The following is a 26,196-nucleotide window of genomic DNA, read 5'->3' as shown; positions in this document are numbered from 1 at the left end:
TGTTTTTCGTTGCTTTTTTTCTTTGAGTTTGCTTTCGATTTTCTTTGGTGCTTTAGAGAATTTATGAAAGAATTCTCATTTCCTGAGAGTAGGCTAACTTAGGTAAGATTTGAATCCATGAAATCGCCTAAGGCCATGCGGTTTACCAAAGTAAAGTTCTAGCCCCATGACACTTGAACGTGGATAATGGAAGATAAGTTATATGAATAACGGGTACAAGGATGATTACATGAAAGTTACACCCACTTAAAATATTTTAGCAAGAAGGGTTTTTAATGCAAATGCATTGTCTATTCAAAAAAGAAATAAGAAGGAAGCATTTGTATTCCAAATAAAAGTTAAGAAGTTCAATATCCGTATCTAAGCCTCCAAGTCATGCATTCTGGGACATTCCAAAAGTGGAACAATCCAAAAATCATACCAACCTTTCATTATTCCCTAAGGGAGTTGATCCCAAAAGTGCTATTGTAGAGAGCAATATTTCCTACAACTACCATTAATAGAACAATTAACCGAAAACAAGCATCTACAATCACAAACTTTACATGTTTGACCTGAGTAAATCAAAAGTGAAATATAATCCTTTAATAATATATTCAAAATGTGAAAGCATCACCATTGGTAATGCCAATGTTGGGCGTTCTATTTTGATTCATGATTACATTCTTTTTTTTTCTTAACAAAATTTGGGTTTACAGTTCAGCAGTGAAAATTGAAACGCAACAATTAAAGGAAAAGCAGTCAGGTTAATGCCATTGCCTCATACAATGTCCTTATTATCAAGCATAGGTTTATTAGGTTTACGCTTTTTGCAGATTAAATTGACCTTTTTTTCCATCTTTAGTGTTATCCCAACAAAGTAAATATTTTTTTTTCATTCTTTATATTCAGCCTCTCAATTTTTTTAAAAAATATTTTCATAGACGCAACCGACCTTAGGCCATTTGTGGACATTAATTAAAAACGCGAAAACAACAATGAGAATAAAGCTATCGGTCCCTTGGTTTGGAATAATGTGAGACGAGTTCCATTCCTGGTCGTTCTTCAGGTTCATTTTTGTTCTTTTTTCCCCTTGATATTTTAAGGTGTCACTTATCCCAAATTGTTTAGCAAAGGCAAAGACAGAGACATCAATGGAGCCAACTTTACTCACAATTAGTACCTAACATCCATCCTCTTGTCTATAATTTGACCATACAAAATGTCCAGGTCCAGGGATCATACAACAATGTATCACCACTCAGATATACAGCATTTAAAGCTCTAAAAGGGGTATGTATATACATTAACAGTGGTAAAAGCCAAATGGATCTACTCTTCAGCAACCACCACTTGCTGGTTCAATTGAACTCAGAAGCCCATTCCCCCTTAGCTGCATGCAGTGTTCTTCAGCATCAGCCTGTGCACAAATAATCACCACTGCCAACCCATTGTAGTGTGCTTCTTGCATTATATTAACTGCATTGTCTAGGGTCATCCCCGGGATCACTTTCATCAATATTTGGACAACATATTCCCGTTTATTGTAGTTGTTGTTGTGCAGCATGACCCGATAAGGTGGGGCTATTTTTCTTGACTTCCTGAGCAAGTTAAAAACATAAATGTTAAAAGAAGGTTTTATGAAGAAAGCAATATTAGATAACAGATATAGCATGTGCATGCGTGCCAATACATGAATAGTTAAGGACACCAATTTACATGAATAGTTAAGGACACCGATTTAACATCACAAGTAACGAGTGTGGTCACAAAATAGATACAGGGTGTGAAATTTGAAATCTCCCCTGTTTGCAGTTGGTTTCTGGATTGTAAAATCATTTTTATAGGGAGAGCAATTTTGTTTTGAATGACCAACTAAAAAAAGGAGGGTAACCAGCAAATTTACGATAAGAATGCTCATAACAAAACAATATCAATGATGAGTATTTCACATCAACATATTAAAAGGTACAAGAATACATTTGAATTTGGGGATGCACCTCAGATCAAACTCAGATTCACGACCAGGAGTGGTTCTCTCTATAACTGGCTTCTCCAAGATTCCTCCTCCTTTACTTGGTCCTGTGGTCGATATAGCCATGAGAATGCCACGATTGATGCATGGTCCTCTGCACAGTGACCGTTTCTCTCCTGTTTTGCATAGTTTCAATTTAACACACATTGATAGAAAGCATGGAACCATTAGTATTAAGAGCTCTACTGATGCCAATCTAATTTTGACGACCAACAAGGAACGGAGGACAGTTTTTGGATATTGAAACAGAACACCGCAATTATAGCTTTTGAAAAGATTAATAGTTAATATCATTCATTTCATTAGCTCAAGAGGCTCAAAGCAATGTAGGTTCACCATATCCGGTCAATAAAATAATTGGTAATTGGAAATCAAGACTCAAGAGACTCACTAAATTACTGTCTGTAGGAAAGCAAATGAGATTAGCAAACAACACAAGATTAGCATAACTAATATTCAATTTTCCGGTCATCAATAAGGAAAATGTACTATTCTCAGGTGTTCAATATATTTTGCAACAAGTCAAAAACTAAGATTCAAACGACCATTTTCAGATTTCAGAGCTATTCTCGATAGATCTAAAGATGGCAAACTTTCTCCTTTTCTTCTCTCATTTTCTTGGATGAAGAAGTAAGTAGCTATATAAATGGATCCAATCATCTATAACCAAATTCATACCCTCAAAACTATACAACAAAAAAGGTCTCTGGCTGATGATGAGTGAGCTAAAAGGCAGAGAATCTAGATCTCTTTCCCACTAACAACTAGCAAAAAACTAAGCTGACAATACATCAATAATGTTACCCTTTTAGGACAAAAACAAAACATCCTCAAAGATTTTCAAATAATACCAGCAAAAGGAACTTTGTAATTAAAATATGTATGTTTGTATATATTTCTTATTCCTAAGCATTCTTCACAAACCACAGTCTCAACGTAATAAAAACTTTCTGAAAGAGAGTAGCCATCCCAGAAAATGAATCCGCATAAAGTTCCATCCTTTTTAATCCGCATAGTTAATAAAAGCACTTCTGTATCTATAACTTGGATTATTGGATGAATAATTTGGAGGAACTAAGCAGAACATAAGCGATAATAGCCAGCTAAACAAAGTGGCTGCGATACCCAGATGCGTTTTATGGTTTATTCAGTAATAAATCAAGAAAATTTACAAACTTCACTTATAACCCAAAATTAAAAACCCAAAAAAGAAGAAAGTGAAGAGAAGGAAGAACCTGGTTTAGGACTAAAGACGGTGTTTGGTGAGAGAGATAATCTACCACGTATGGCAGTCTCCATGCCTCTCTGACCCTATATTTCCACACACAGTCTCTCCTCCCTTCCGTCTAAACGAAAATGGTTTTCAACCACTTTTTCTTTTTTCAGTTTTCGATTTTTTTTTTAATTTTCGATATTTTTTTTGGTGGCTAAACAATCCAAAGTCTGAAAGTTAAAAGCATTAGATATTTGGAGTGGATTGAGTTTATGAGTCTTTTTTTATTGTTTAATTTATTGAGAGATAAATTTATTTATTTTTAAATTTGATAGAGAATAAAGAAATATTTAAACAAATTTCTTATTTGAATTATTCGAATGGTAAAATTTAACTCGATCAGAACTCGAAACTTGATTCAATTAACTTGAAATTCAAATTTTTTCGATTTTTCTAAATCAAATCAAGTTTTACTTGCTTCTACTTTAATTTAGTTATTTGTATCTACCTAAATTTTTTAATTTTTCATTTTCATTTTTCATATATCTTTTTCCATAAAAATTTAGTCATTTGTATATAATTGGTAGATAAAATTATTTTTGGACTTAACCGGTACTTTTAAACTTTAATTTTATACACTTTAATACCCCAACAATAAAAGTAACACAGCTAATGTGATATCACTACACCAAAACAGGCTTTAGCGGCGCTTGGATAAAAAACGCCGCTAAAAATCGAGCATTAACGGCGCTTTTTGGAAAACACCGCTAAAGATCGAGTACTAGCGGTGCTTTATGAAAAACGCCGTTAAAAACAAGAATTAGCGGCGCTTTCCAGAAAGCGCCGCAAAAAACCTAAGCCTGATGATGTCTGAGTTTTCGGGGCTTTAGCGGCGTTTTTGGGAAAGCGCCGCTAATGCTCATGGATTTAGCAGCGTTTTCGGGAAAGCGTCGCTAATGCTCAGGGCTTTTAGCGACGTTTTTGATAAAGCGCTGCTAATGCTCTATTTTTAGCGGCGTCTTGTAAAATGCGCCGCTAATGCTCAAGGATTTAAAATAATTTAAAATATTTGTTAAAAATGGAAAAATTAAAATACTATTATTTAAAATAATTTTAAAGTTTTTTGGATACAATACTGATTTTTTAATTTATATATTAAATAATTTCTTATATAATCGTAAAAGAGATAGTATTAATTTTAAAATATTGAATTAATTATCATTATAGTTTAGAGTTTTTGGTTTAGGTATATGGTTTAGAGTTTAAGGTTTAGGTGTTACCATTTTAAGGTTTATGGATTATGGGTTTAGGGGTTATGATTTATGGTTTACGGTTTTTGGTTTATGGTTTATGGTTTAAAGGCTGGGGTTTAGGCTTTAGAGGTTATGTGTTAAGGGTTTATGGTTTTAGAGTTTTAGGGTTTAGGGTTTAGATTAACTAGTGTTTTCTAATTTATATATTAATTAGTTTCTTATATAATTGTAAAAGAGATAATATTAATTTGGTTCTTCAAAATAGTGTGAAGATTTGGTTCTTCAAAATCGATATAAGCTATATCCAAGGGTACCCCATCTTATCCCATCCCGGTTCAGTATTTTTAGTGCTCGGTTCAGTTTTTTTATCCAATTCAGTTTTTTGCGTGTTTTGCCTTGCCCCCGCCGTGATCAAATAATTATATATGGATTTAGGGATTGTAGATTAGGGATTATGGTTTAAGGGTTAAGAGTTTGGGGGTAAGAGTTAGGGATTTAGGGTTTAGGATTTAGGGATTTAAGGGCCGGGTTAGGGTTTAGGGTTTAGATTAATTAGTTTTTTTAATTTATATATTAAATATGTTCTTATATAATTGTAAAAGAGATAATAATAAATTTAATATATTAAAATTATGAGTATAGTTTATATTATTTAAGAGATATATAATAGATAGACTTTGTGTATATTGAATGGCTAATTTAGGGTTTAAGACTTATTTCAGATTTGTTAAATGATACAATTTTATGCAATCAATTAATGCTTTTATATTTAAAAATATTTAATCTAAACCATTTGATATATTTGATATGAATATATAGGTAACTATTTAATTTGGATAGACCAAATTATAAGAAAAAAATACAAAAATAAAAATGAGATAAAAATAATATGGATATATAGGTAATTATTTAATTTGGATAATTCTAGCTTAATAATTAATTACAGCCATTTTATCATTTGTTTTCTTATTAAAATATATAATATTTATTTTGAGAGTACTTGGTTTTTTTATTTTATAAAAAATTAAAATAAAATTTTTTAGCATAGCAAAACGACGTCATTTTACTCAAAATAAAATAATTTTTTGCGGCGTATAAAATCCATTCTTTTTTTCTCTTAAGCAATAGCGGCGTTTTTATAAGATAACAAAAAAAATTCATTTATAAAATCCCTTCTTTTTTTCCCCTTCTTTTTCCCAAAATTTCAAATGAAATCCCACCTGAAATCTTTCTTGTTTTTTTCCCCATTTTATTTTTTCCAAATCCTTTATTTTTTGCCCTCAATTTCTCCAAATCGACAGCCCTCTGCATCTCTGTTGGTCCCACCCATTTTCGCAGCCTCGACTTTGATGAACGAAACGACTACCTCAAAGGCGTCGTCACCGATGTTATCCATGACCCAGGCCGCGGTGCGCCCTTAGCTCGCGTCGTTTTCCGTCACCCATTCCGTTACAAGAAGCAGAAGGAACTGTTCGTTGCCGCTGAGGGTATGTACACCGGACAGTTCGTGTACTGTGGTAAGAAGGTCACCCTTATGGTCGGAAACGTGTTGCCTCTTAGATATATCCCCGAATGAGCTATCGTTTGCAACGTCAAACACCATGTTGGTGATCGTGGGGTTTTCGCTAGGGTTCTGGTGATTATGCCATTGTTATTAGTCACAACCCTGATAACGACACTACCAGGTCTCTAATTTCATACTCTTGTTTTAGTTTTAATTTTGATTTCTATTTATTTGCTTTAATTATATGCCTTGTTTATACAAAGTTTGGGTTCAAGTATAAATTATTGAGGCTTAAGAGGAAAAATCTGACATAATTTTTGCCATGAATGAATGAATTAATGCATTGTTTATTTATTTCTACATCACTGCATCATTTTCACATGATTTTGTTCCTTTTTACCTTTTCGACAAACATCAAAACAGTTGGTTTTAATAATCTTCAAACTGAATTATTGTATCAAAATAAATCTGGACATCCTAATAGTGTTCTGCTTCTTATTGTGTCTAGTAATTACATGTCAAAGGAAAATTATTGTTTGATTGCGAAGATATGTTGAAGCTTTTTATTGTTGTCATGGTTACGGATTTTGGGTTAGGATTGATTTCTCTTGGGTGTTAATTAGATTTGTGTTTTTAGCTTATTTCCATGGCAATTTTAACTTTTAATGCTTAGATTCTCTGGGATTTTCTATGCTTAGTTTCATATTTAATGGTTGTGATTTGCTGAATCAGTGTCCAGAGCAGAATTTAAAAGCAATAGTGTGCTTTATGCCCCTTATGATTTTTTTTCACTATTGTGTAATCTGTAAGCAAATAAAAATATCAACGTTTATGATTGGTGTGGGAATTGATGTTTCCCAGCGATTAGAGCTTGAGATTCCTAGTTGGAAGAGTTTAATTCGAACCTTGCGATGTTAACTAAAGCTTATGGGATTGAAAACAGTCTCTTCTTGTTGTGTAGCTCGTGACTTGGCGGGTCTTTGCATGCACCTCAAAGTAAATATTGAGATTTGATTGTCAATCAACATGTCAAGCTATAGAACTGATGTTCTAAACTCGGTTTAGTTGTAGAAGTCTGGTTTTCATCTAATTTGTTTTCTGTTTATGCTAAAGAACTGTGGCCTTTTTTATCATTTATTTTGTGCAGGAATTAGTGGTGCACCTCAAGATAACAACATTATGCTTTGGAATGCTGTTATATTAGGGTATATTATGAAATAAGACTAGAGAACCTTTATGTACTTGCTTTTTAGATTAAAGTTCTATTAAATTGTGCTAATGTCTTTACTTGATGGATTTGCAGACTTGATGACACCCTATGGGATTTGCAGACCATTCATCCGACCATGCTGATTTCCATCTTGACATTTTATTTGTTCATATTCCATGTAGTTTATATTTGCCATCTTGAAAACAACTCCGCCGAAAATTTCAACAGTCTTTTTATATTTGTATTTTTTTTTCAAATGCCATTTTTCAAATCTTTTCCTTTAAATTTCCAATCCCTTCAGAGCTCTGAAAAATATTCAGGTACTTCGGTATTTTTCAATTTCGCATTTTATTTCCTCCAATCTTTGAATTTAGTTCCAATTTATCGTCATTTATTTGCTGAATTAACTTGTAAAATAATTGTTAGCACCTAGGGTTTTTTTTTTATGTAGAGTTGTTTTTAATTTTAGTTGGAGAATATATTGTGGTTTGATTGTTTGTTAGGTTTTGATATTCATAGGGTTTTTAATTCGAATTTCTAGCTTAAGTAAGGACCTCATTTCTTTTGCCTCAAATTAATTAAATTTAATGGTTAGTATTTGTAAAATTTAATGTAATGTAAAATTTTTGGCATGTTATTAATTGTAAAATATTTGGTATTTGGGGGTTTTTCATTGTTACTGCAATTATATAATTGGTTTTGATGCAGAACATATATGTTTCAACAAGCAAATATTTAGGGATGGGACACTTGTATTTTAAGCCTGAAAAGTCATTAATAGGTTGAATAAATACTGCTTATAATTTTTGTTCAATTTTTTCTTGAATTTTGGTGAACTCCTTTAGTAATTATTTGGGGCTTGTTATGTTACGAATTGGTATTGAGTAGATATAGATATTCTCTGAGAATTTTTTTTACTTGCATCATAGCCATTTTTATGATGTTTGCCTTGTGTTTACAAAGATTTTGTATTTTGTTTTCTACCTAGTTTTTTTTTCGTGCTGCCTAATTTGTCGAACTTCTAGCGTTAGTGAAGTTTTTATTCAAATTACTTGTGTGCTATCATAGGCGCTATTGGCTGGGGTTTACAAGGAGCTACGTCAGGCATGGAGGATGCCAAAGAGCAAATTGTATAGGAGTCCAAAAATTCCACGCTACCATCTCAAGATGAGGTAGTGTTCTTATCTTGGTTCATTGTGGAATATTTGATTGGTTAAAGATCTTAGCTACGTACAGGATTAAAATTTTATTCTCTGGAGTTCTATAGTTGCTTTTGATTGATTGGATTGGTTGGAATTTTAGGTGTTCATTTTTAAAATTTTCATAACTTATTTGTTCTGTTGTTTCAGAAACTGAATATGACCCATGGTTTTGCTTGGCACTTTTACATTTTAAATTATCTTAACATTGTAATAGCCCAATATTGCCCGGCCCAATATAAATATTAATAAGAAAATGTCCAAATACATAAGGCCTAACGGGGCCCAACCCGTTTTAACCTAAACTCCCCACTGTCCAACCCATTACAGGCCCAAATCAGAAACCTAAACTAGCCTAAACTTGGGAAATCAGAAACCCTAGGCAAACATTCAGCCCTAGCACAAGCGCCGCAACAACGGCCTCCAACACGCCTCTTCCGCTCCACTCCAGCCTTTGCCTCCGTACGTGTCGAGCCACGTCACGTGTACCCGTACCTGTAAGAAGGACGAACAACACAAGGACAACACAACACACAAAGAAACAACAAAAAGAAAGAAACGAAACAACAGAAAAGAGGATTATGTATTTTTCTTTTTATTATTCTGTATTTTTGGCTATATAAGCCAAGATTCGAACCTTGTATTTTTGGGTACGCACACTAAAATACAAAGAAATTGAAAAAAAGAAATAAGAAACCAGTTCGAAGAAGGTGATTTGGAGTTTTTCTTTCTCTCGCTTTTTTTCATTAGAGATTCTTTGATCCTTTTTTTCCTTTTATTTACTGTTGAGAAGGGAAACAGAGGAAGAGTGAGGAGTTTACCTTCGTTGCGGAGCCGAATCCTTGTCTTCTCTGTCGTAATCGGAGGTCGACCGAGGGATCGGAGAGTCTTTGAGAGATCGGTCTGCGAAGGGGCGCTGAGGGTTATAGTTTTAGGTTTTTTTAGAATGAAATAATGCTGCTGTTTTAGGGGTTTTTTTTAACCTATAAGCAGAACAATAAACGTCACTGTTTGATACCAATTTAATGGTTTCAAAACGGTGTCGTTTGGAGGCTAGACCCGCACGGTGACCCGACCCGATGGGAGGATCCGCGCATTTTATTTCAATGGTTTATTTGCGCCATAGATCCTTTTGTGTTTTGATTTGTTTTAATTTAACTTTTATTATTATTTTGATTTATAAGCTATATTTGATTTCGGTTTCAATTGAATCTGTGGAAACGACACCGTTTTGAAGATTCTAATCCATATGCCAAAGAAGATTTGTTGGTTAAATTGCTGTACTGGTCCTTTTGATATTAATTGGCTCTCATTTTGGTCATTTGCGCATTATTTTCAAATTTACCTTAAGATTTTTGTTTGAATTCAAAAGTTGTCCATTGTTTTGTCTTTTTATTATTAAATTAACTAGTTTATTATCAATTGTTATTATCTTTATTTTTTATAATAACCCTAATTTTGTTATGATTTTTATTATTTTATTATATGTTATTATCTTAAGTTTTTGTATATTATTATTTAACTTCTACAAATATTTTATTTTGAACATTTATATATATATTCATTTATATTTAAAAAAATCACACAATAGCATTTCATGATCCTTTCATATATGTATATATATAATTTATATTAAAATTATTTTATTGTACATATGTATATAATATAATGTTATTAATCTCAAATCATAATTTTTTATGCACAAATATTTTATTCCTTTTAAATTTGCTATTCTATCTTACTTATTTTAACTTATATATATTATGACTATATATATTATTATTTACATTAAGATTTTTTTTACTTATAAATCAAAACATATATCAATTTTAAAATTTATTCACCTTTATTTTCTTACAATTTTTTTTTCTTTAGAATTTACTTAAACATTTTATTTTTAGTTCCACTATTAAATTGTTTGAAATTTTTATATTAATTATTTTTTAAATTTTGTGTATATATATATATTTTGAATCTTGAATTCATTTTTATTTTATTTTGTGAATACATTTTATTTCCCTTTTTAGATTAATAATTCTTGAACGTTAATGTAGATATTTACATGTGATGTGAAATTATTGTATTTATGCGTATGGTATTTGTTTATTGGTATTCATCTATTATTAGTGTTTATTAACTTATATTGTGGTTTATGAATTATCACCTCGCATCGTGCATTGTTATTCCATTGTGCTTTATTCGTTCAAAAAGTCGTGTCTAATATGGTTTAATATCAAAACCGATTTATTCAAAAACTTTCAAGATAATGCAAAGTTCGATATTTGGAATCTTTGAAGGAATTGAGCCCTAACGTATTGGGTTCCAATTTTCCTCGTTGCATCTAAATAATCGAAGATTTTCTTCTATCAAAACATATAAATAAAAGCTCATTCTCGGGAATTCTATACGCCGTGTCCTAATGTATTGGACATGACATGTTGATTCCTCGAGATGAGAATTTTTAAAATAATAATAAAGGCAATGTTCGATATTTAGGAATTTTGTGAAATCGAACCCTAACTTACTGGGTTTCGATTTTCTCATTTGACCCAAATAATCTGATATCTTTCTCAAAATGCATAGGTTTTTAAAGTCAAGTGATGAATTTAATTTTGAGGATTTAAAATGTTGCACTCTAACTTACTGAGTGTGACGATTTATTTCTTTGAAATAAGTGAATCTCATTGTCCAATTCATTTTACTCAAATTTTCTTTTCAAAGGATCATATTTTAAAATCTTTTCAAAGTTTCGACACTAAGACATAAAATGATCAATTCGGTACCAATTTTGGGCATTACGAGGGTGCTAACCCTTCCTCGTGCGTAACCGACTCCCGAACCTGTTTTCTCAAAATTCGCAGACCTAAAATTATTTTCTAGGTGATCCGATCACACCTCAATAAAAAGGACTGGTGGCGACTCCCATTTCAAAGTCGATCCCCATTTTTTCAAATTTAAAAATGGTTTCAACAAACACCTTACAGTTTTCTTCTTCCTATGGATACCATTATAGCTTGCAGTTGAATGTTTCTTTTAGGTAAATCTTGTGACACCTTTTCTTTCTTTGTTCACCTCACTTTATAGCCTATTTTTTCCCTCCTGCGTTGGATCTTTTTTTTTTTAAGTCACATGATCTCAAATTTCAATTTCTTTTAACATTTATTGGAAGAATAATGTGGTCTCATTTGATTGTTTCTCCTACCTGGTTCTTACTTCTACTCGTATTTCTTTTTGGATGAATAAATTTATTTGTTTAATCCTCATCATCCTGTACAATATCATGCTTGCAAGTTTCTGTTTTCCTCCTTATTGCATATTTACTATCCTGTTATCCCTCTTTTGTTCTCCTTGATGTGGATATTTCTTTTGAAGAAGTACTTACATTTTGCTGTTTATTCATGCTTACAGGATAGGAGCAAATGGTTTGGAGAACTCGTAAGCACTCCTCTGTCACTCCTAAGCCAGTTGTTTAAATTATTTTCATAGCCTACTTTAATTGTTGTTATTTGTGGGAAAATTAGTCTACATTCTTTAAGCTGATCTTAAACTGCTTCCTGCATTGTTTCAGCCTTGGGAAGAAAGTTTACGGGATGCACACGAGTTTGGAAAACTTGTTCTGTTTTAGAACTTGGATCCAGCTTACTCTTCAGCAGAAGTGGAGATAATATTTATTATGAATCACAATTAGGTTGTCTTTGAAGCATTTTGTATTTACACGCATAAATTTCTATTTTCTTTCACTTTTCCTCTTCCTACATGTGTGGTTTGCACCTTTTTATCTTTCTTATGAATAATGCATGTTTATATTGCAGGATATAGTTTGGAATGCCTTCAATGAAACTTGCAGAGCAAAGATGGTGCAGCAGACTGCATTGGATTTTTTATTACCTTGCAATGTGTATAATCATAGGCAAGTTCAACTAGTCAGTCTGTTTCTCATATGTATTATTTATTTTAGTTTTGATTCTAAATTTTTATTTTTACTTTAATATTTACGACAACTTGAGTTCTAACTTTTGGATTTTAATTGTGTTATTAATTTATTATTTTAAATTCTAAAACTAAATTCATTAATTTTTATATTTAGTTTTAAAGTTAAAATTTTCATAGAAAATTTAATTTAAATAATATTTTTTTATTTATCCTTGAAAGTATATTTAAAGTTCAAATTAAAAAAATAAAACATAATATAATATTTATTATAAAATAAATATTATTTGATTAAAATATATTTTTTAAATGTTATGTTTTTAGTGGCGTTTTTGCGAGAAGCGTCGCTAAAGGTTTGTTCTATATCGGCGTTTGTGTGAAAAGCGCCGCTAAAGGTCTATTCTATAGCGGTGTTTGTGGGAAAAACGCCGCTACAGGTCGATTCTATAGCGGCGTTTGTAGGAAAAGCGCCGCTAAAGGTCATGGTCTTTAGTGGCGTTTGTGGTAAAAGCTAAAGGTCTTCGTCTTTAGCGGCGTTTGTGGGAAAAGCACTGCTAAAGGTCATGGTCTTTAGCGGCGTTTGTGGTAAAAGTGCCGCTAAAGGTTTGGTCTTTAGCGGTGTTTGTTAGAAAAGCGCCGCTAAAGGTCTTGGTCTTTAGCGGCGTTTTTGGTACTTTTAGCGGCGCTTTCCTAAAAAAGCGTCGCTAAAAACCTATTTTGGTGTTTTGTATTGACTACTAATAGCACTGAAAACACGTGCTAGCCCAATATTTGATAAGTGACAAAAATTATAAACTAAAAAATTTATTTAAAATTCATAAAAATTATAATTTTTTTACAATTAAAAGAATCAACTTGAACAAATAGTTATCTAGATTCATCCAAACATTTTTAAAGTAATTTATATATTTTTAATTTTTAATAAAATATTATATTTTTATATTATTATGAAATTAAAAATATATAAAATTTATTATTTCGCAGCCTATTTTATAAAATATAAAATATATATTTGTATAAATATATAAAATATGATTTATAATAAAATATATAAAATCTACATAGATTTTATAAAATATCAAATTTTATGTATTTTAAATTTAATAATGCTATAAAATTATGATAATTTATGAAAAATTAAAAATATATAAGATTACTAAAAGAACATGTTTGGAAAGAATTTGGATAAATTGTTCTTCAAGTTCCAATGTACTTGGATAATTATTTGTCCAAATTCACTCCTTATGTGTAAAATGTTATATATTTTTTTTATTTTTTTAAATTTCTTCCACATGTCAAAATGTGGGGTTACCGCGTGTTATTATTGCTATTGGTCATCAATACTATGTTAGTGTATTTTAATGGTGTTATTGCGAATTAAAACTTAGGTACCAATTAAGTGCAAAAAATTTATATAGGTGCTAGTTAGGTACAAATGGCCGATTTCATAAGTATCATACCAAATCCCATCAGTCGAATCATTTTTTCGAGAAATACGATACATCTAAGTCATACAAGTAAAAAAAATCTAATCATTGATAAGAAAAAGAAAAAATGTGAGCGGTGATTGGATTGATGATAAAATAGAATCCTGGGTCGCGAACAGTGATTCGATTGATGATAAAGAAAGAGAATTCTTGGTTCAGTTCTCCACCTTAACGACAGAAAAAAGGATTGATCAAATTCTATTGAGTTTGCTTCATAGTGATCATTTATCAAAGAATGACTTTGGTTATAAAATGATTGAACAACCGAGACCAATTTACTTACGATACTTAGCTGACATTCATAAAAATTATCTAATGAATTATGAGTTCAATACATCCTGTTTAGCAGAAAGGCAGATATTCCTTGCTCATTATCAGACAATCACTTATTTACAAACTTCGTGTGGGGCTAATAGTTTTCATTTCCCGTCTAGTGGAAAACCCTTTTCGCTCCGCTTAGCCCTATCTCCATCTAGGGGTATTTTAGTGATAGGTTCTATAGGAACCGGACGATCCTATTTGTTCAAATACCTTGCGACAAACTCCTATGTTCCTTTAATTACAATATTTTTAAACAAGTTCATGGATAACAAGCTTAAGGGTTTTCTTATTGATGATATCGATATTGATGCTAGTGACGATATTGATGATAGTGACGCTATTGATCGTGACTTTGATAGGGAGCTGGAGCTTCTAACTATGACGAATGTGTTAACTATGGATATAATGTCGGAAATAGACCGATTTTATATCACCCTTCAATTCAAACTAGCAAAAGCAATGCCTCCTTGCATAATATGGATTCCAATCATTCATGACCTGGATGTGAATGAGGCGAATTACTTATCCCTATTAGTGAACTATCTCTCCAAGGATTGTGAAAGATGTTCCACTAGAAATATTCTTGTTATTGCTTCGACTCATATTCCCCAAAAAGTGGATCCCACTCTAATAGCCCCGAATAAATTAAATACATGTATTAAGATACGAAAGCTTCTTATTCCACAACAATGAAAGCACTTTTTCACTTTTTCATATACTAAGAGATTTCACTAGGAAAAGAAAATGTTCCATACTAATGGATTCGGGTCTATAACCGTGGGTTCCAATGCACGAGATCTTGCAACACTTACCAATGAGTCCCTATCAATTATTATTACACAAAATAAATCAATTATAGACACTAATATAATTAGATCTGCTCTTCATAGACAAACTTGGGATTTGTGATCCCAAGTAAGACCGGTTCAGGATCATGGGATCCTTTTCTATTAGTTAGGAATGAGCATGAAGAAATTAAAGTACAAGGGAAAAAGATATACTAATCCATGCTTTTATTATAAAAAATTTAAAATGTGCTATTAATCCCTACACTATTATAGAATTTGAGATTTAGCCACCATACTTTAAAAGTTAAAAATATAATCTTCTTATTATTTTCCATTTAAAATTCATAGCCTAATGATTATTGTTGTTGATAGGTTTTGTTAAAATTTATCAATTTAACATGTTTATTTTTTGTTAATCATATGTCATGTGATGTAAGGATAACCTAATCAAAATTTCAAGTTGACAAATTTTGACAGAAAATACTTACGACTTCAACGATTGAACTGAGAGTTTTAAATAAAAAAGTAAGAGGACTTAATTTTTAACTTTTTTAAGTACAAGAATTAAATATTAAATTTTGTCAAATTATAAGAATTAACAACATATCTCAACCAAAAAAACAATTTTGATGTTCTTTTATAAAAAAAAATCTCAATTTTAAATATAAAATGCTTTTGTCCCTAGACTCCTTATCTCATATGGTATTATTCTACAAGTGAATTTATCCACTCCATCAAGAGAAAAAGGACAGCTCCATCAAGAGAGAAACGAAAGGTAAAGAGTCTCTTGCAGCTTTTAAAATTGATATGAGAAAAACCTTCGACAAGATCAATTATGATTTCATTCTTATTGTCATGAAGCATATGGGATTTGAACGTGAATGGATCAATTTAATTCATCAGTATATCTCCACTATCTCTTACTAAGTCCTTATTAATGGCTCTCTTTTGAAAGACTTCACTCTTTTCAGGGTTTGCGCTAAGGGGATCCTTTTTCCCTTATTTTTTTTTGTTTTATGCATGAACATCCTCTCACTTATGCTTCATAAAGCTGAAGTGAATGGATCCATTCATGGAATTAATATTTTTAAGAATACTTTCTATTAATCATCTTCTCTTTGCGAATGATTGTGTTGGTGTTGAAATCAAAGAACAGACAAGCTCAACTTATGTCTTGTGCAGTAAGCCTCGATACTTTCTAAGCAAACAATCGGATTCGAAGCAAAAGAAAGAAGGAAAGCAAAGAAAATAGAGAGTATCTTGATGCACAAAAAAAATGATTTCATTCATACATTGAACAGTGGCATAATGCCAATACATAAACCAAGCAATTTGCTTGTCAAAATCAGCAAGTATTCACCTAATTGCTACCTACCACCACTAATACATTGAAACTTGAAGTAATTAACTTGTACATACAAGGAAAGCTGAATTAACAGTTCATTCATCAACAAATTACATCAATCATCAACCTAACATAATTCAAAATGAACTAAAAAATACATTTCATCAACTAAGAATTACAAAATGAACAAAACAGGAACAGTTGAGCTTGTTCTAGCAGCTCCTGCATGGCTTATTGCTGTCTGCTTTATTGTTGCATGCTGACCAACTTCAACACTCCTCCTTGGTTAGCATGTTGCAAACTCCTAGTTTCTTCCTTAAATACTCGAACCTTGTTGCATTAAGGGCCTTTGTCAAAATGTCAGCAAATTGATCCTCTGAATTGCAATGAATCAGCTTCATCTCTTGTGCCTGCTCCATCTCTCGAACAACATGAAGTTTAATGCTGAAATGCTTTGTTCTTCCATGGAACACTGGATTCTTTGCAATTGCAACAGCAGATTGATTGTCATAGAAGATCTCTGTTGCTTCCCTTTGATGCACATTTAAATCAGCCATGATTTTCCTTAACCAAATGGCTTGATTTACAGCACTTGCTGCTGCAACATATTCTGTTTCAGTAGTGGATTGAGCCACCAATTTTTGCTTTTTTGAGCTCGAACAGAACATGGCTGAACCAAGATTAAAAGCATACCTTGAGGTGCTTTTCACGTCATCCATCGAGCCAGCCCAATCACTGTCAGTATAGCTAACTAACTTCAAGCTTTTAATTTTCCTATACATCAAGCCATAAGTCAATGTACTTTTGACATACCTGAGCACCCTCTTTGCAGCTTGAAAGTGCTTCTCATTGCTACAATGCAAGAACCTTGAGAGCAAACTTACAACAAACATAATGTCAGGTCTAGTGGCTGTTAGATACAACAAACAACCCACTAAACTTCTGTAAGTAGATTCACAAACCCTTTCAAAATCACCATGGCTCGATAGCTTCTCTCCAACAGCAACAGGAGTCTTTGTTGCTTTGCTGTTTTGCATGGAGAACTTGGTCAAAACCTTCTAGGCAAAGGCCTTCTGACTTAGGAATATCCCATCCTATGTTTGTGTCACCTCCATCTCAAGAAAATAGGACATTTTCCCTAGATTAGACATTTCACACATCTCCTGCATTTTGGTCTTGAAATCAATCAACATTGCTTGGTCTCCTTCTGTCACCTACAGGTCATCAACATACAAAGACACAATAAATTGTGTCTGTACTCCTACCTTCTTGACATATAAAGTTGGCTCACTCTTGCTTCTGTCAAATCCCAAACCAGCCAAGTAGCTATCGATCCTGTTGTATCAGGCCGTTGGAGCCTGTTTTAAGCCATACAAGGCTTTCTTTAACTTGTAAACCATATGCTCATTGCCAGCTATCTCAAACCCCTGTGGTTGTTCAACATAGATATCTTCCTCAAGAAATCCATTGAGAAATGCTGACTTCACATCAAGCTGATGGATTTTCCATTCCATTTGAGCTGCTAAGGCAATCAGCAGTCTGATGGTATCGAGCCTGGCTACTGGTGCAAAGGTCTCTAGATAGTCCAAGCCATATTTCTGGCTGAATCCCTTAACAACCAACCTTGCTTTTATCTTGTTCAAGCTCCCATCAACATTATGCTTGGCTTTATACACCCATTTCACTCTAATAATCTTCATTTTTACTGGTTTTCAACCAATTCCCAAGTCTGGTTCTTCTCGATCATGCTGATTTCTTCAGCCATTGCTTGCTTCCACCCTTGCTGAGCTTCAGCTTCTTCAAAACAGCTTGGTTCAGCTATAACTACTTCTGCTCTTTCATAAATTTCAGCCTATGGTCTAGTGCCCCTGTTTGGTTCATCATCAATGTCCATTTCAGGATAATTTTTATCTGGCTCAACTTGGTCTGTTGCAAGATCTTCTGAAACTACCTGTGGCTCATTCATTTCCCAGTTCCAGCATGCCTTCTCACCAAATACAACATCTTTGCTAACTGACACTTTGTTTGTTGAAGGATCTAGGATCCTATATCCCTTTTTGACTGTGCTGTAACCCACCAGAATACTTGGTTGAGCTCTTTTAGCCAACTTGTCCCTTTTAACAACAGGCACATGTGCATAGCAGATGCATCCAAAGACCTTTAAGTGAGCCAGTGATGGCTTGAATCCAAACCATGCCTCAAATGGTGTTTTCTGAGCCAAGGCCTTGGTTGGAAGCCTGTTTTGAATGTAAGCAGTAGTGTTAATTGCCTTAGCCCACAAGGTCTTAGGTAGATTCTTCTCAATCAACAAGCATCTGGCCATATCCATTAAGCTTCTGTTCTTTCTCTCACTCACTCCATTCTATTTAGGAGTATAGATGTTTGTGAGCTGATGCTTAATGCCAGTTTCATCACAAAAAGCTTGGAATTGAGCTGAGGTATACTCAGTCCCATTATCTAACCTTAGGGTCTTCAACTTGCAGCCTGTTTCAGTCTCAGCAGCAGTCTTGAAATTCTAAAATACAGAGGCAACCTCTAATTTCTGTTTCAAGAAGTAAATCCAACAAAACCTTGAGAAATCATCTATAAACAAAATGAAATACCTGCTTCCATTCAATGACATAGTCTTCATGGGGCTACACACATCAGTGTGTACTAGCTGTAGCCTTTCAGAAGCTCTTCAGGCTTGATTCGAAGGAAAAAGAAGTCTGGGTTGTTTCCCTAACTGACACACCTAACAAACTTCCTATTTTTGAACTGAACCTACTAAGTTTTCAGCCAAATCATCTCTGTATAACTGGTCCATTGATCTGTAGTTGGCATGACCAAGTCTTTGATGCCAAAGCTTGGATTCATTTATTGTAGCTGTATAGGCAGTGTCTAAGTCCTTTGTCCAATCAACTACAAAGCTCTTATCAGCCATAATGATTGCCATAAATTTGGATCCACTTGGATCACTGATTTGACACTGCTTGCCTTTGAACACTACAGAATACCTTTTGTCTAGAAATTGAGCTATGCTGAGCAGGTTTCTGTCAATCTCAGGCACTAATAGCACATTCGAGATTACCTTGGCACCAATGGAAGTGCATATCAACACATCACCCTTACCTTCCGCCTTTAGGAAGTGCCCATTACCAATTTTAAATTTGGTTCTGCAGCTTCTGTCCAATGACTTGAAGATAGCAGCATCTGGTGTCATGTGGTTGGTGCATCCACTGTCTAGGAGCCAACCATTTGAAAGCCTCTCTTGAGCAGCTGAGCATGACATAACAAAAACTTGCTCCACTTGACCACTGTCTTCCTTGGCTACTCCAGCCTTAGCCTTTGACTGTAGGGATTGATTCTGTCTTGGTTTGCCTTTATTTTTGTAGACCCTCTCAACATGTCCCATCTTCTTGCAATGTTGACACAATGCATCTAGTCTAAACCAATATTTTTCTTCTGGATGACCAGGCCTTTTACAATGCCTACAGGTTTGGTCTCCTTTCCTTGTAGCATCAAACTTTGGCTTGTCTTTCCAAGCCTTCTTGCCTTTGTAGGCAGTATTGGTCTTTACCTGAAAGGCACCTTCTTGGTGCTCCTCCAGTCTGCTAGCTCTTTTCCGCTCTTGTGTATAAAAAGCATTAATCAGCTCTATTAGGGAGATACTGGTCAGGTCCCTTGAGTCTTCGAGGGATGAGATTTTTGCCTCATACCTCTTAGGCAAGGTTGAAATAACCTTCTCCACTATCCTTGCTTCATTAAACTACTCACCAATGAGCTTTATGCTGTTTACCACAACCATAATTCTGTCTGAGTACTGTTTGACAGCTTCTTCTTCCTTCATCTTCAAATTCTCAAAGTCCCTTCTCAAATTTAACAACTATTGCTGCCTTGTCCTCTCTGTCCCTTGAAACTCCTCTTTCAACTTGTCCCAGGCCTGATTTGGTGTTTCACAGGCCATAATCCTTGTGAAAATCACATCTAACACTGAGTTCCGGATGCAAGACATGGCCTTGTGCCTCTTGGTCCTTTCATCAGCATGTTGCCAAATCTGAGCCACTGTTGGATTGGCTCTGAGTGGCTCTGGTTCAACATCAGAGTTGACCACCTCCCACAGATCGAAAGCCTGCAGGTAGGTCTTCATTTTGACCACCCATATGTGATAGCCTTCTCTATTGAAGACTTGTGGTGCAGCTGGTGAGAAGTTTGATGAGGCTATCTTTTGTACAATAGGTCTCTTAATATTGAGGCTCTATATACCAATTGTTGGTGTTGAAATCAAAGAACAGACAAGCTCAGCTTGTGTCTTGTGTAGCAAGCCTCGATACTTACTGAGCAAACAATCGGATTCGAAGCAAAAGAAAAAAGGAAAGCAAAGAAAATAGAGAGTATCTTGATGAACAAAAAAACTGATTTCATTCATACATTGAACAATGGCATAATGCCAATACATAAACCAAGCAATTTGCTTGTCAAAATCAGCAAGTATTTACCTAATTGCTACCTACCACCACTAATACATTGAAACTTGAAGTAATTAAATTGTACATACAAGCAAAGCTGAATTAACAGCTCATTCATCAACAAATTACATCAATCATCAACCTAACATAATTCAAAATGAACTAAAAAATACATTTCATCAACTAAGAATTACAAAATGAACAAAACAAGAACAATTGAGCTTGTTCCAGCAGCTCCTACATGGCTTGGTCTTCATGGCCTGCTTGCTGTCTGCTGTCTGCTTTATTACTACATGCTGACCAACTTCAACAGACTGTTACATCTTTTTTAATGCTTCCATGCAGACATGCAAATCTCTCAAGGTTATGAAATTTTGTCCTCTTTCGGGTTTCCAAATTAATTTTGCTAAGTCTAAGCTTTTCTTAGTCTTTCTAGTAAGCATTATGTAAAGAGATGGTTTATTGCCATTTTTAATGTCAAAAGAGTTTACCTTCCTGAACTAGGGGAATTTCAATAGAAGAAAGAGTTGTTTAATAACTTATTAGACAAGGTTAACAACAAAGTTGCTCTCTAGAAGACAAAATGTTTGTTGCCGGGTGGAAAACTCACTCTTATTAAATCCACTGTGACTTTGCTTCCCCTCTATTTTCTTTTAGCTTTAAAAGGCCCCACGAACATGTGTGATGAAATTGATAAAGTAAATAGTGCCTTCTGATGGGTTCATAACATAAACACTAGGAAATTTCATCATTGTCAATGAGATAAACTTTGTGCTCCCATCTCACAAGGGGGATTGGAAATTCGTAAGACTAAACTCTTCAATGAAACGCTCCTATCGAAAGTCACCTGGTGAATAATGATAGACCAAAACTGCATACTCTCAAAAGTCCTAAGAGCTAAGTATTGCATTCATACCCCATTTGAATCTGTTAACCCAAAACCTTCAAAATTTTGGGTCTAGAAAGGCATACTTATTAGTGGTGATATTTGCAAAAGATGGAAGGATGTTCAACTTTTGGATGGAAGAAACAACTGGATCTGCACTAACTCTAACCAACCCCTTATTGACATTGTTAAACTGTATGCTTCCAACTTTCAAGTTCAAAGTTACCTCTATCCTCATCTCAATAGTTGGATCAAAATAAGTCCCTTAGATCTTTTGATATCAACAGAGCTTCAGATCTCCTTAGTAGAACACTTTCCATATAAGGAGGAGATGACAAAATAGTCTGGAAAGCCAATCACAATGTGGTTTTTATGGTTAAAAATGTTTATTCCCTCCTTTTCCAAAAGATCCCCTCTACCACTCTTTGTTGAAGATGATCATCCATGTAGCTGATTATTTTTTAGTGTTTGCATATAACTGTCACAGTTTGGACACATGTATGCAGCACGTGTGTATGCTGCTTAGCTTTTAGTTTTATTACTAGTTCTTTTGTTATGGTGTTTAGATGTAAATGAACTAAGTTGGTAAATTACTTCATCTGTTTAGGTACTAATTTAGACAAATCAACATGTATACAAGTTATGTTTCACTTGTTACTAGGCAGATTAGTGGGGTTAAGTGTGTTTGATGAAACAAATGACTTATATTGTAATCTTTTGATGAATGAAAATTGAGAGATAGAACAGATAGTGCAGTTTAGTTTGCAAATTTTTTTAAGTTGCATTCTTTGGCTCATTTTCGTTTTTGCTCTCTTCTTTCTTTGCTTAAGCATCAAAATCATTGTAGCCACTTTGAATATATTGCTTTGTTGATTGACTTGATTCTTTTTCTATTTGAATCGATTGATTATTGTTTGAATCAATTCTTTGTTGTTTAACTTGATTCAAAACCCAACAGTGCTATCAAAAGCCATTAATATTTAAGGGTCATTTTCCTTGTTGTTTCTATCAAAATATCTTTAACTAGTTTTCACCTCCTCCATCACCTATTTTCAATGGTTAAAAATATCGTATCTGGGTGGTTAAAATGAAGACTTATAGTCAAGCTTTTGACTTGTGGGAAGTTATGAATGCTGATATTGAACCACCACTATTGAGGGCCAATCCAACTATAGTGCAGATAAGACAACATAGTGATGATTGTGCCAAAAAGTACAAGGTAATGTGTTGCCTGCAGAATGGTGTTTTTAATGTGATATTCACAAGAATCATGGCCTGTGAGACTCCAAAACAAGCTTGGGATAAGCTAAATGAGGAGTTTCAAGGGTCAGACAAGACCAGACAGCAACAATTCATTAATCTCATGAGAGATTTTGAGAATTTGAAGATGAGAGAGGCTGAAATAATGAAACAATATGCAAAAAAGACCATGGCAATGGTCAATAGCATCAAGCTACTTAGAGATCGATTTAGTGATAGAAGGGTGGTTGAAAAGGTCATAAACACACTTCCTAGGAGGTGTGAGTCAAAAATTTCCTCTCTTTGAGACTCGAGGGACCTATCAGCAATCTCCCTTTCAGAGTTGATTAATGCTTTATATGCTCAAGAGCAGAGAAGGACAAGTAAGCAAGAGGAGCACACTGAAGGAGCTTTTCAGGCCAGAAACAGAGAAGGCTGAAGCTCCTCAAGCAATGAAGAAAAGAAAGGCTGGACAAAGAAGAAAGAGAAGAGTTGGAGAGATAGTGGAAAGGAGAAAAATCCACCATGCTCTCACTACAAGAAGACTAATCACCTGGAGAGTTATTGCTGGTTCAAATCTAATATTCAATGTAGAAGCTGCAAACAATTTAGACACATGGAAAATGTGTGCAAAAATAAAGGGCAATAACAGCAGAACCATGTTCAATCTCAGGCTGCTGATGGAAACCAAGCTCAGGAGGAGCATCTGTTCACTGCATCTTGTTTTGTTTCAAGCAGCAAAGTCAATAAGAGTTGGTTAATTGACAGTGGCTGTATAAGCCACATGACCTCTGATGAGAGCATTTTCAGGAAGATTGACACTAGTTTTGCTTCGAAAGCCAGAATTGGAAACGGCTAGTTTATTGAGGCTAAAGGAAAAGGTGTTGTGCTAATCAGCACTCCAATAGGTGCTAAAGTAATCCAGACGTGTTTTTAGTGCCTGAGTTAGATCATAATCTCCTTAGTGTTAGTCAATTGCTTGAGAAGAAATACTCCATTATTGTTAAAGATAGATGTTGCATTATATTTGATTCATTGGGATAGGAAGTTATGATCGTCTCAATGAATAATAGAAGCTTTGTGTTGGATTGGAACTTTGTGGCATCGAGGTCCTATACCAGTTCAGTGGATGAATCACATATCAGTCAGATGTTCAAGTCAAATTTGATTGAGGATATGACTAAAGTTGAAAATTGAAGCTGAAGATGAAGACTTTGATGACCTTCCTATTAAAGGCATCAGGCCTATTGTTGAAACTTATCACAGATGTGACTTAGTAGTGTTGCAGCTTGCAATTTTTAAAAAAGTTGCACAAGAAAACTAACATTGGTGCTTGCTGTAAAATGGTCAAGAAGGAGTGTTGCAAGTTGGCCAATCATGCAGTAGCAAGCAACAGGGTGAAGTGCGAGCTCACCAAAATGCAAGTTTTGAACTCAGCAAAAGTGTGAGTTGAAAAATGTGCAAACTGTGCAAAGTGCAAGCTGCAAGTTGAATGAAAAGCGAGCTACAAAAGTGCGAGCTCACCAAAATGCGAGCTCATCAAAATGCGAGCTGGCCAAGATGCTAACTGGCTGATATACTGACCAAGCCATTTGGAAAGGTCAGGTTTGAATATTTAAGGAAGATGAATGGTGTGAGCAACATGGAGGCCAATGAGGAGTGTTGAAGATGGCCATCCATGCAGCTGGTTGTTTTTTTGGTGTTTGCATGTAACTGTCATAGTTTGCACACATGCATGCAGCACGTGTGTATGCTGCTTAGCTTTTAGTTTCATTACTAGTTCTTTTGTTATGTTATTTAGCTGTAAATGAGCTAAGTTGGTAAATTACTTCAGGTGTTTAGGTACTGATTTAGATAAATCAGCATGTCTTCAAGTTATGTTTCACTTGTTACTAGGCAGATTAGTGGGGTTAGGTGTGTTTAGTGAAAACAAATGACTTATATTGTAATCTTTTTATGACTAAAAAATTGAGAGACAAAGTAGATAGTGCAGATCAGTTTGCAGATTTCTTAAGCTGCAGTCTTTGGCTCATTTTCATTTTTGCTCTCTTCTTTCTTTGTTTAAGAAGCAAAAGCATTGTAGCCACTTTGAATAGATTGTTTTGTTGATTGACTCGATTCTTTTGTTGTTTGAATAGACATTATTATTTAAATAATTCTTTGTTGTTTAACTCGATTCAAAACCCAACACTCTCTCAATCTCAGCAAGTTGCCTGAGTTAATCAATTCCTTTCAAAATCATCATTTTTCTATGGAAGATTTGAAATAATTGCCTCCCCACTAAAGAATCGAGAAAACTCTCTACTAATGATAATCTCTATCTTCTCTAGAAAGAAGATAGGGAAACCCCCTATGCATCCCTTCTTAAATTGTAGTTTTGCAAGGGCCGTTTAGTTTGGTTCCCCTCTTTCACTTCACTTCGACTCTCTTACCAACTCATTCATCTCTTGCTGGATCCTACTGGCTCTAGAGAAATTGTATCAACTGTCTGGATTCAAGAAACTTCTACATTGCTACGGTCTATACCCTTTGGATTATATGAAAATTGAGAAATGAACTCATCTTCTAAGGATCTCGTCCCTGTCCTATAGGTGCTATTAAAAGAATTTTTTATATCTACCATTCGATGCTCAACTCCTTTCCTGCTAATATTTCTCAGACTATTCAATTAAGGATTCAACCTTCTCTTAGACTTGGTAAACACTTCTCCCAATGGTTCTTATCGTTAAGCATTATTAAAAATCGACAAAATGATATGACTGGAAGAGTGGCCATCGTTCAAAACTCAAATGGATTCCAACTGTTGTCCATTCATAGCTTCAAATTTGCTACCAAACTTCAGGCTAGAATTTTTATCCTCTACGCTGTTCTTTTGTCCCTTAAGTCTCACAATATTTCTTCTTGTAGGTTGCTGGACAGAGACAAAAAATGAACCAACATTATTCTTGGATGCACCAAAACAGGGTGGAAACTTGAACCAGCATTCAAAGATGTCCAAAATCTCTTCCAGTTTGTCACCATTAGTCAGCAACTAGAGGGCAACCACATACTAAGAAGAGAAACAGTGAAATGGGCAACATGTGCTTTGAGAGCCTTCATTAGTTTCTCCTTGCCATAAATGTTCTTCCTTGATAATGTACCTAAAAGATAAACTAAAACTAGAAGCTAGCCAATGATAAGTTGAAGTCTTAGTGAGCGTGTGTATACGAATGTTGCAAAGTCTCAGCCAGGGTTTTGATGAATGGTAAATGATCAGTCCTTTTCTTCAATCAATTTCTTTGTTTACATTCAAATGAAAATAAAAAATTAGGTAAACTGTCTTTGGATTTATAAGTTTTAACCACTTTATGCTATATATA

At 34.1% G+C, this 26,196-nt stretch overlaps 4 protein-coding genes and 1 long non-coding RNA gene across 5 annotated transcripts; 4 read left to right on the top strand and 1 right to left on the bottom strand.

Moving 5' to 3' along the window:
- Nucleotides 1-1,126: 1,126 nt before the first annotated feature.
- Nucleotides 1,127-3,524, bottom strand: LOC107918437 (ATP-dependent Clp protease adapter protein CLPS1, chloroplastic). The gene is made up of 3 exons (XM_016848002.2): nt 3,250-3,524; nt 1,980-2,130; nt 1,127-1,580 (listed from the first exon to the last, which is right to left on the bottom strand). Exons 1-3 carry the CDS (start codon nt 3,311-3,313, stop codon nt 1,319-1,321), a joined length of 477 nt encoding a protein of 158 aa, XP_016703491.1. The 5' UTR covers nt 3,314-3,524; the 3' UTR covers nt 1,127-1,318.
- A 1,003-nt stretch (nt 3,525-4,527) lies between these two features.
- Nucleotides 4,528-6,056, top strand: LOC107919384 (60S ribosomal protein L8-like). Its single transcript, XM_016848856.1, has 2 exons — nt 4,528-4,609; nt 5,782-6,056. Exons 1-2 carry the CDS (start codon nt 4,528-4,530, stop codon nt 6,054-6,056), a joined length of 357 nt encoding a protein of 118 aa, XP_016704345.1.
- On the top strand, nt 5,664-9,116 carry LOC107920726 (uncharacterized). The gene is made up of 5 exons (XM_016850562.2): nt 5,664-6,165; nt 7,132-7,189; nt 7,288-7,514; nt 8,263-8,366; nt 8,544-9,116. The coding sequence occupies exons 1-4, from the start codon at nt 6,123-6,125 to the stop codon at nt 8,328-8,330; spliced, it is 396 nt and encodes a 131-aa protein (XP_016706051.2). The 5' UTR covers nt 5,664-6,122; the 3' UTR covers nt 8,331-8,366; nt 8,544-9,116.
- A 2,378-nt stretch (nt 9,117-11,494) lies between these two features.
- On the top strand, nt 11,495-12,394 carry LOC121225789 (uncharacterized). Its single transcript, XR_005923684.1, has 3 exons — nt 11,495-11,828; nt 11,962-12,081; nt 12,206-12,394. It is a non-coding gene; the product is annotated as an uncharacterized lncRNA (long non-coding RNA).
- A 1,998-nt stretch (nt 12,395-14,392) lies between these two features.
- On the top strand, nt 14,393-14,824 carry LOC121224934 (protein Ycf2-like). Its single transcript, XM_041108586.1, has one exon. The coding sequence runs from the start codon at nt 14,393-14,395 to the stop codon at nt 14,822-14,824; it is 432 nt and encodes a 143-aa protein (XP_040964520.1).
- The last annotated feature ends 11,372 nt before the right edge of the window (nt 14,825-26,196 follow it).

The sequence above is a fragment of the Gossypium hirsutum genome, chromosome D13, assembly GCF_007990345.1.
Source record: "Gossypium hirsutum isolate 1008001.06 chromosome D13, Gossypium_hirsutum_v2.1, whole genome shotgun sequence".
NCBI lineage: Eukaryota > Viridiplantae > Streptophyta > Magnoliopsida > Malvales > Malvaceae > Gossypium > Gossypium hirsutum.
Note: the sequence above shows the minus strand (reverse complement) of the source record. Positions and strands in the feature narration are given on the sequence as shown.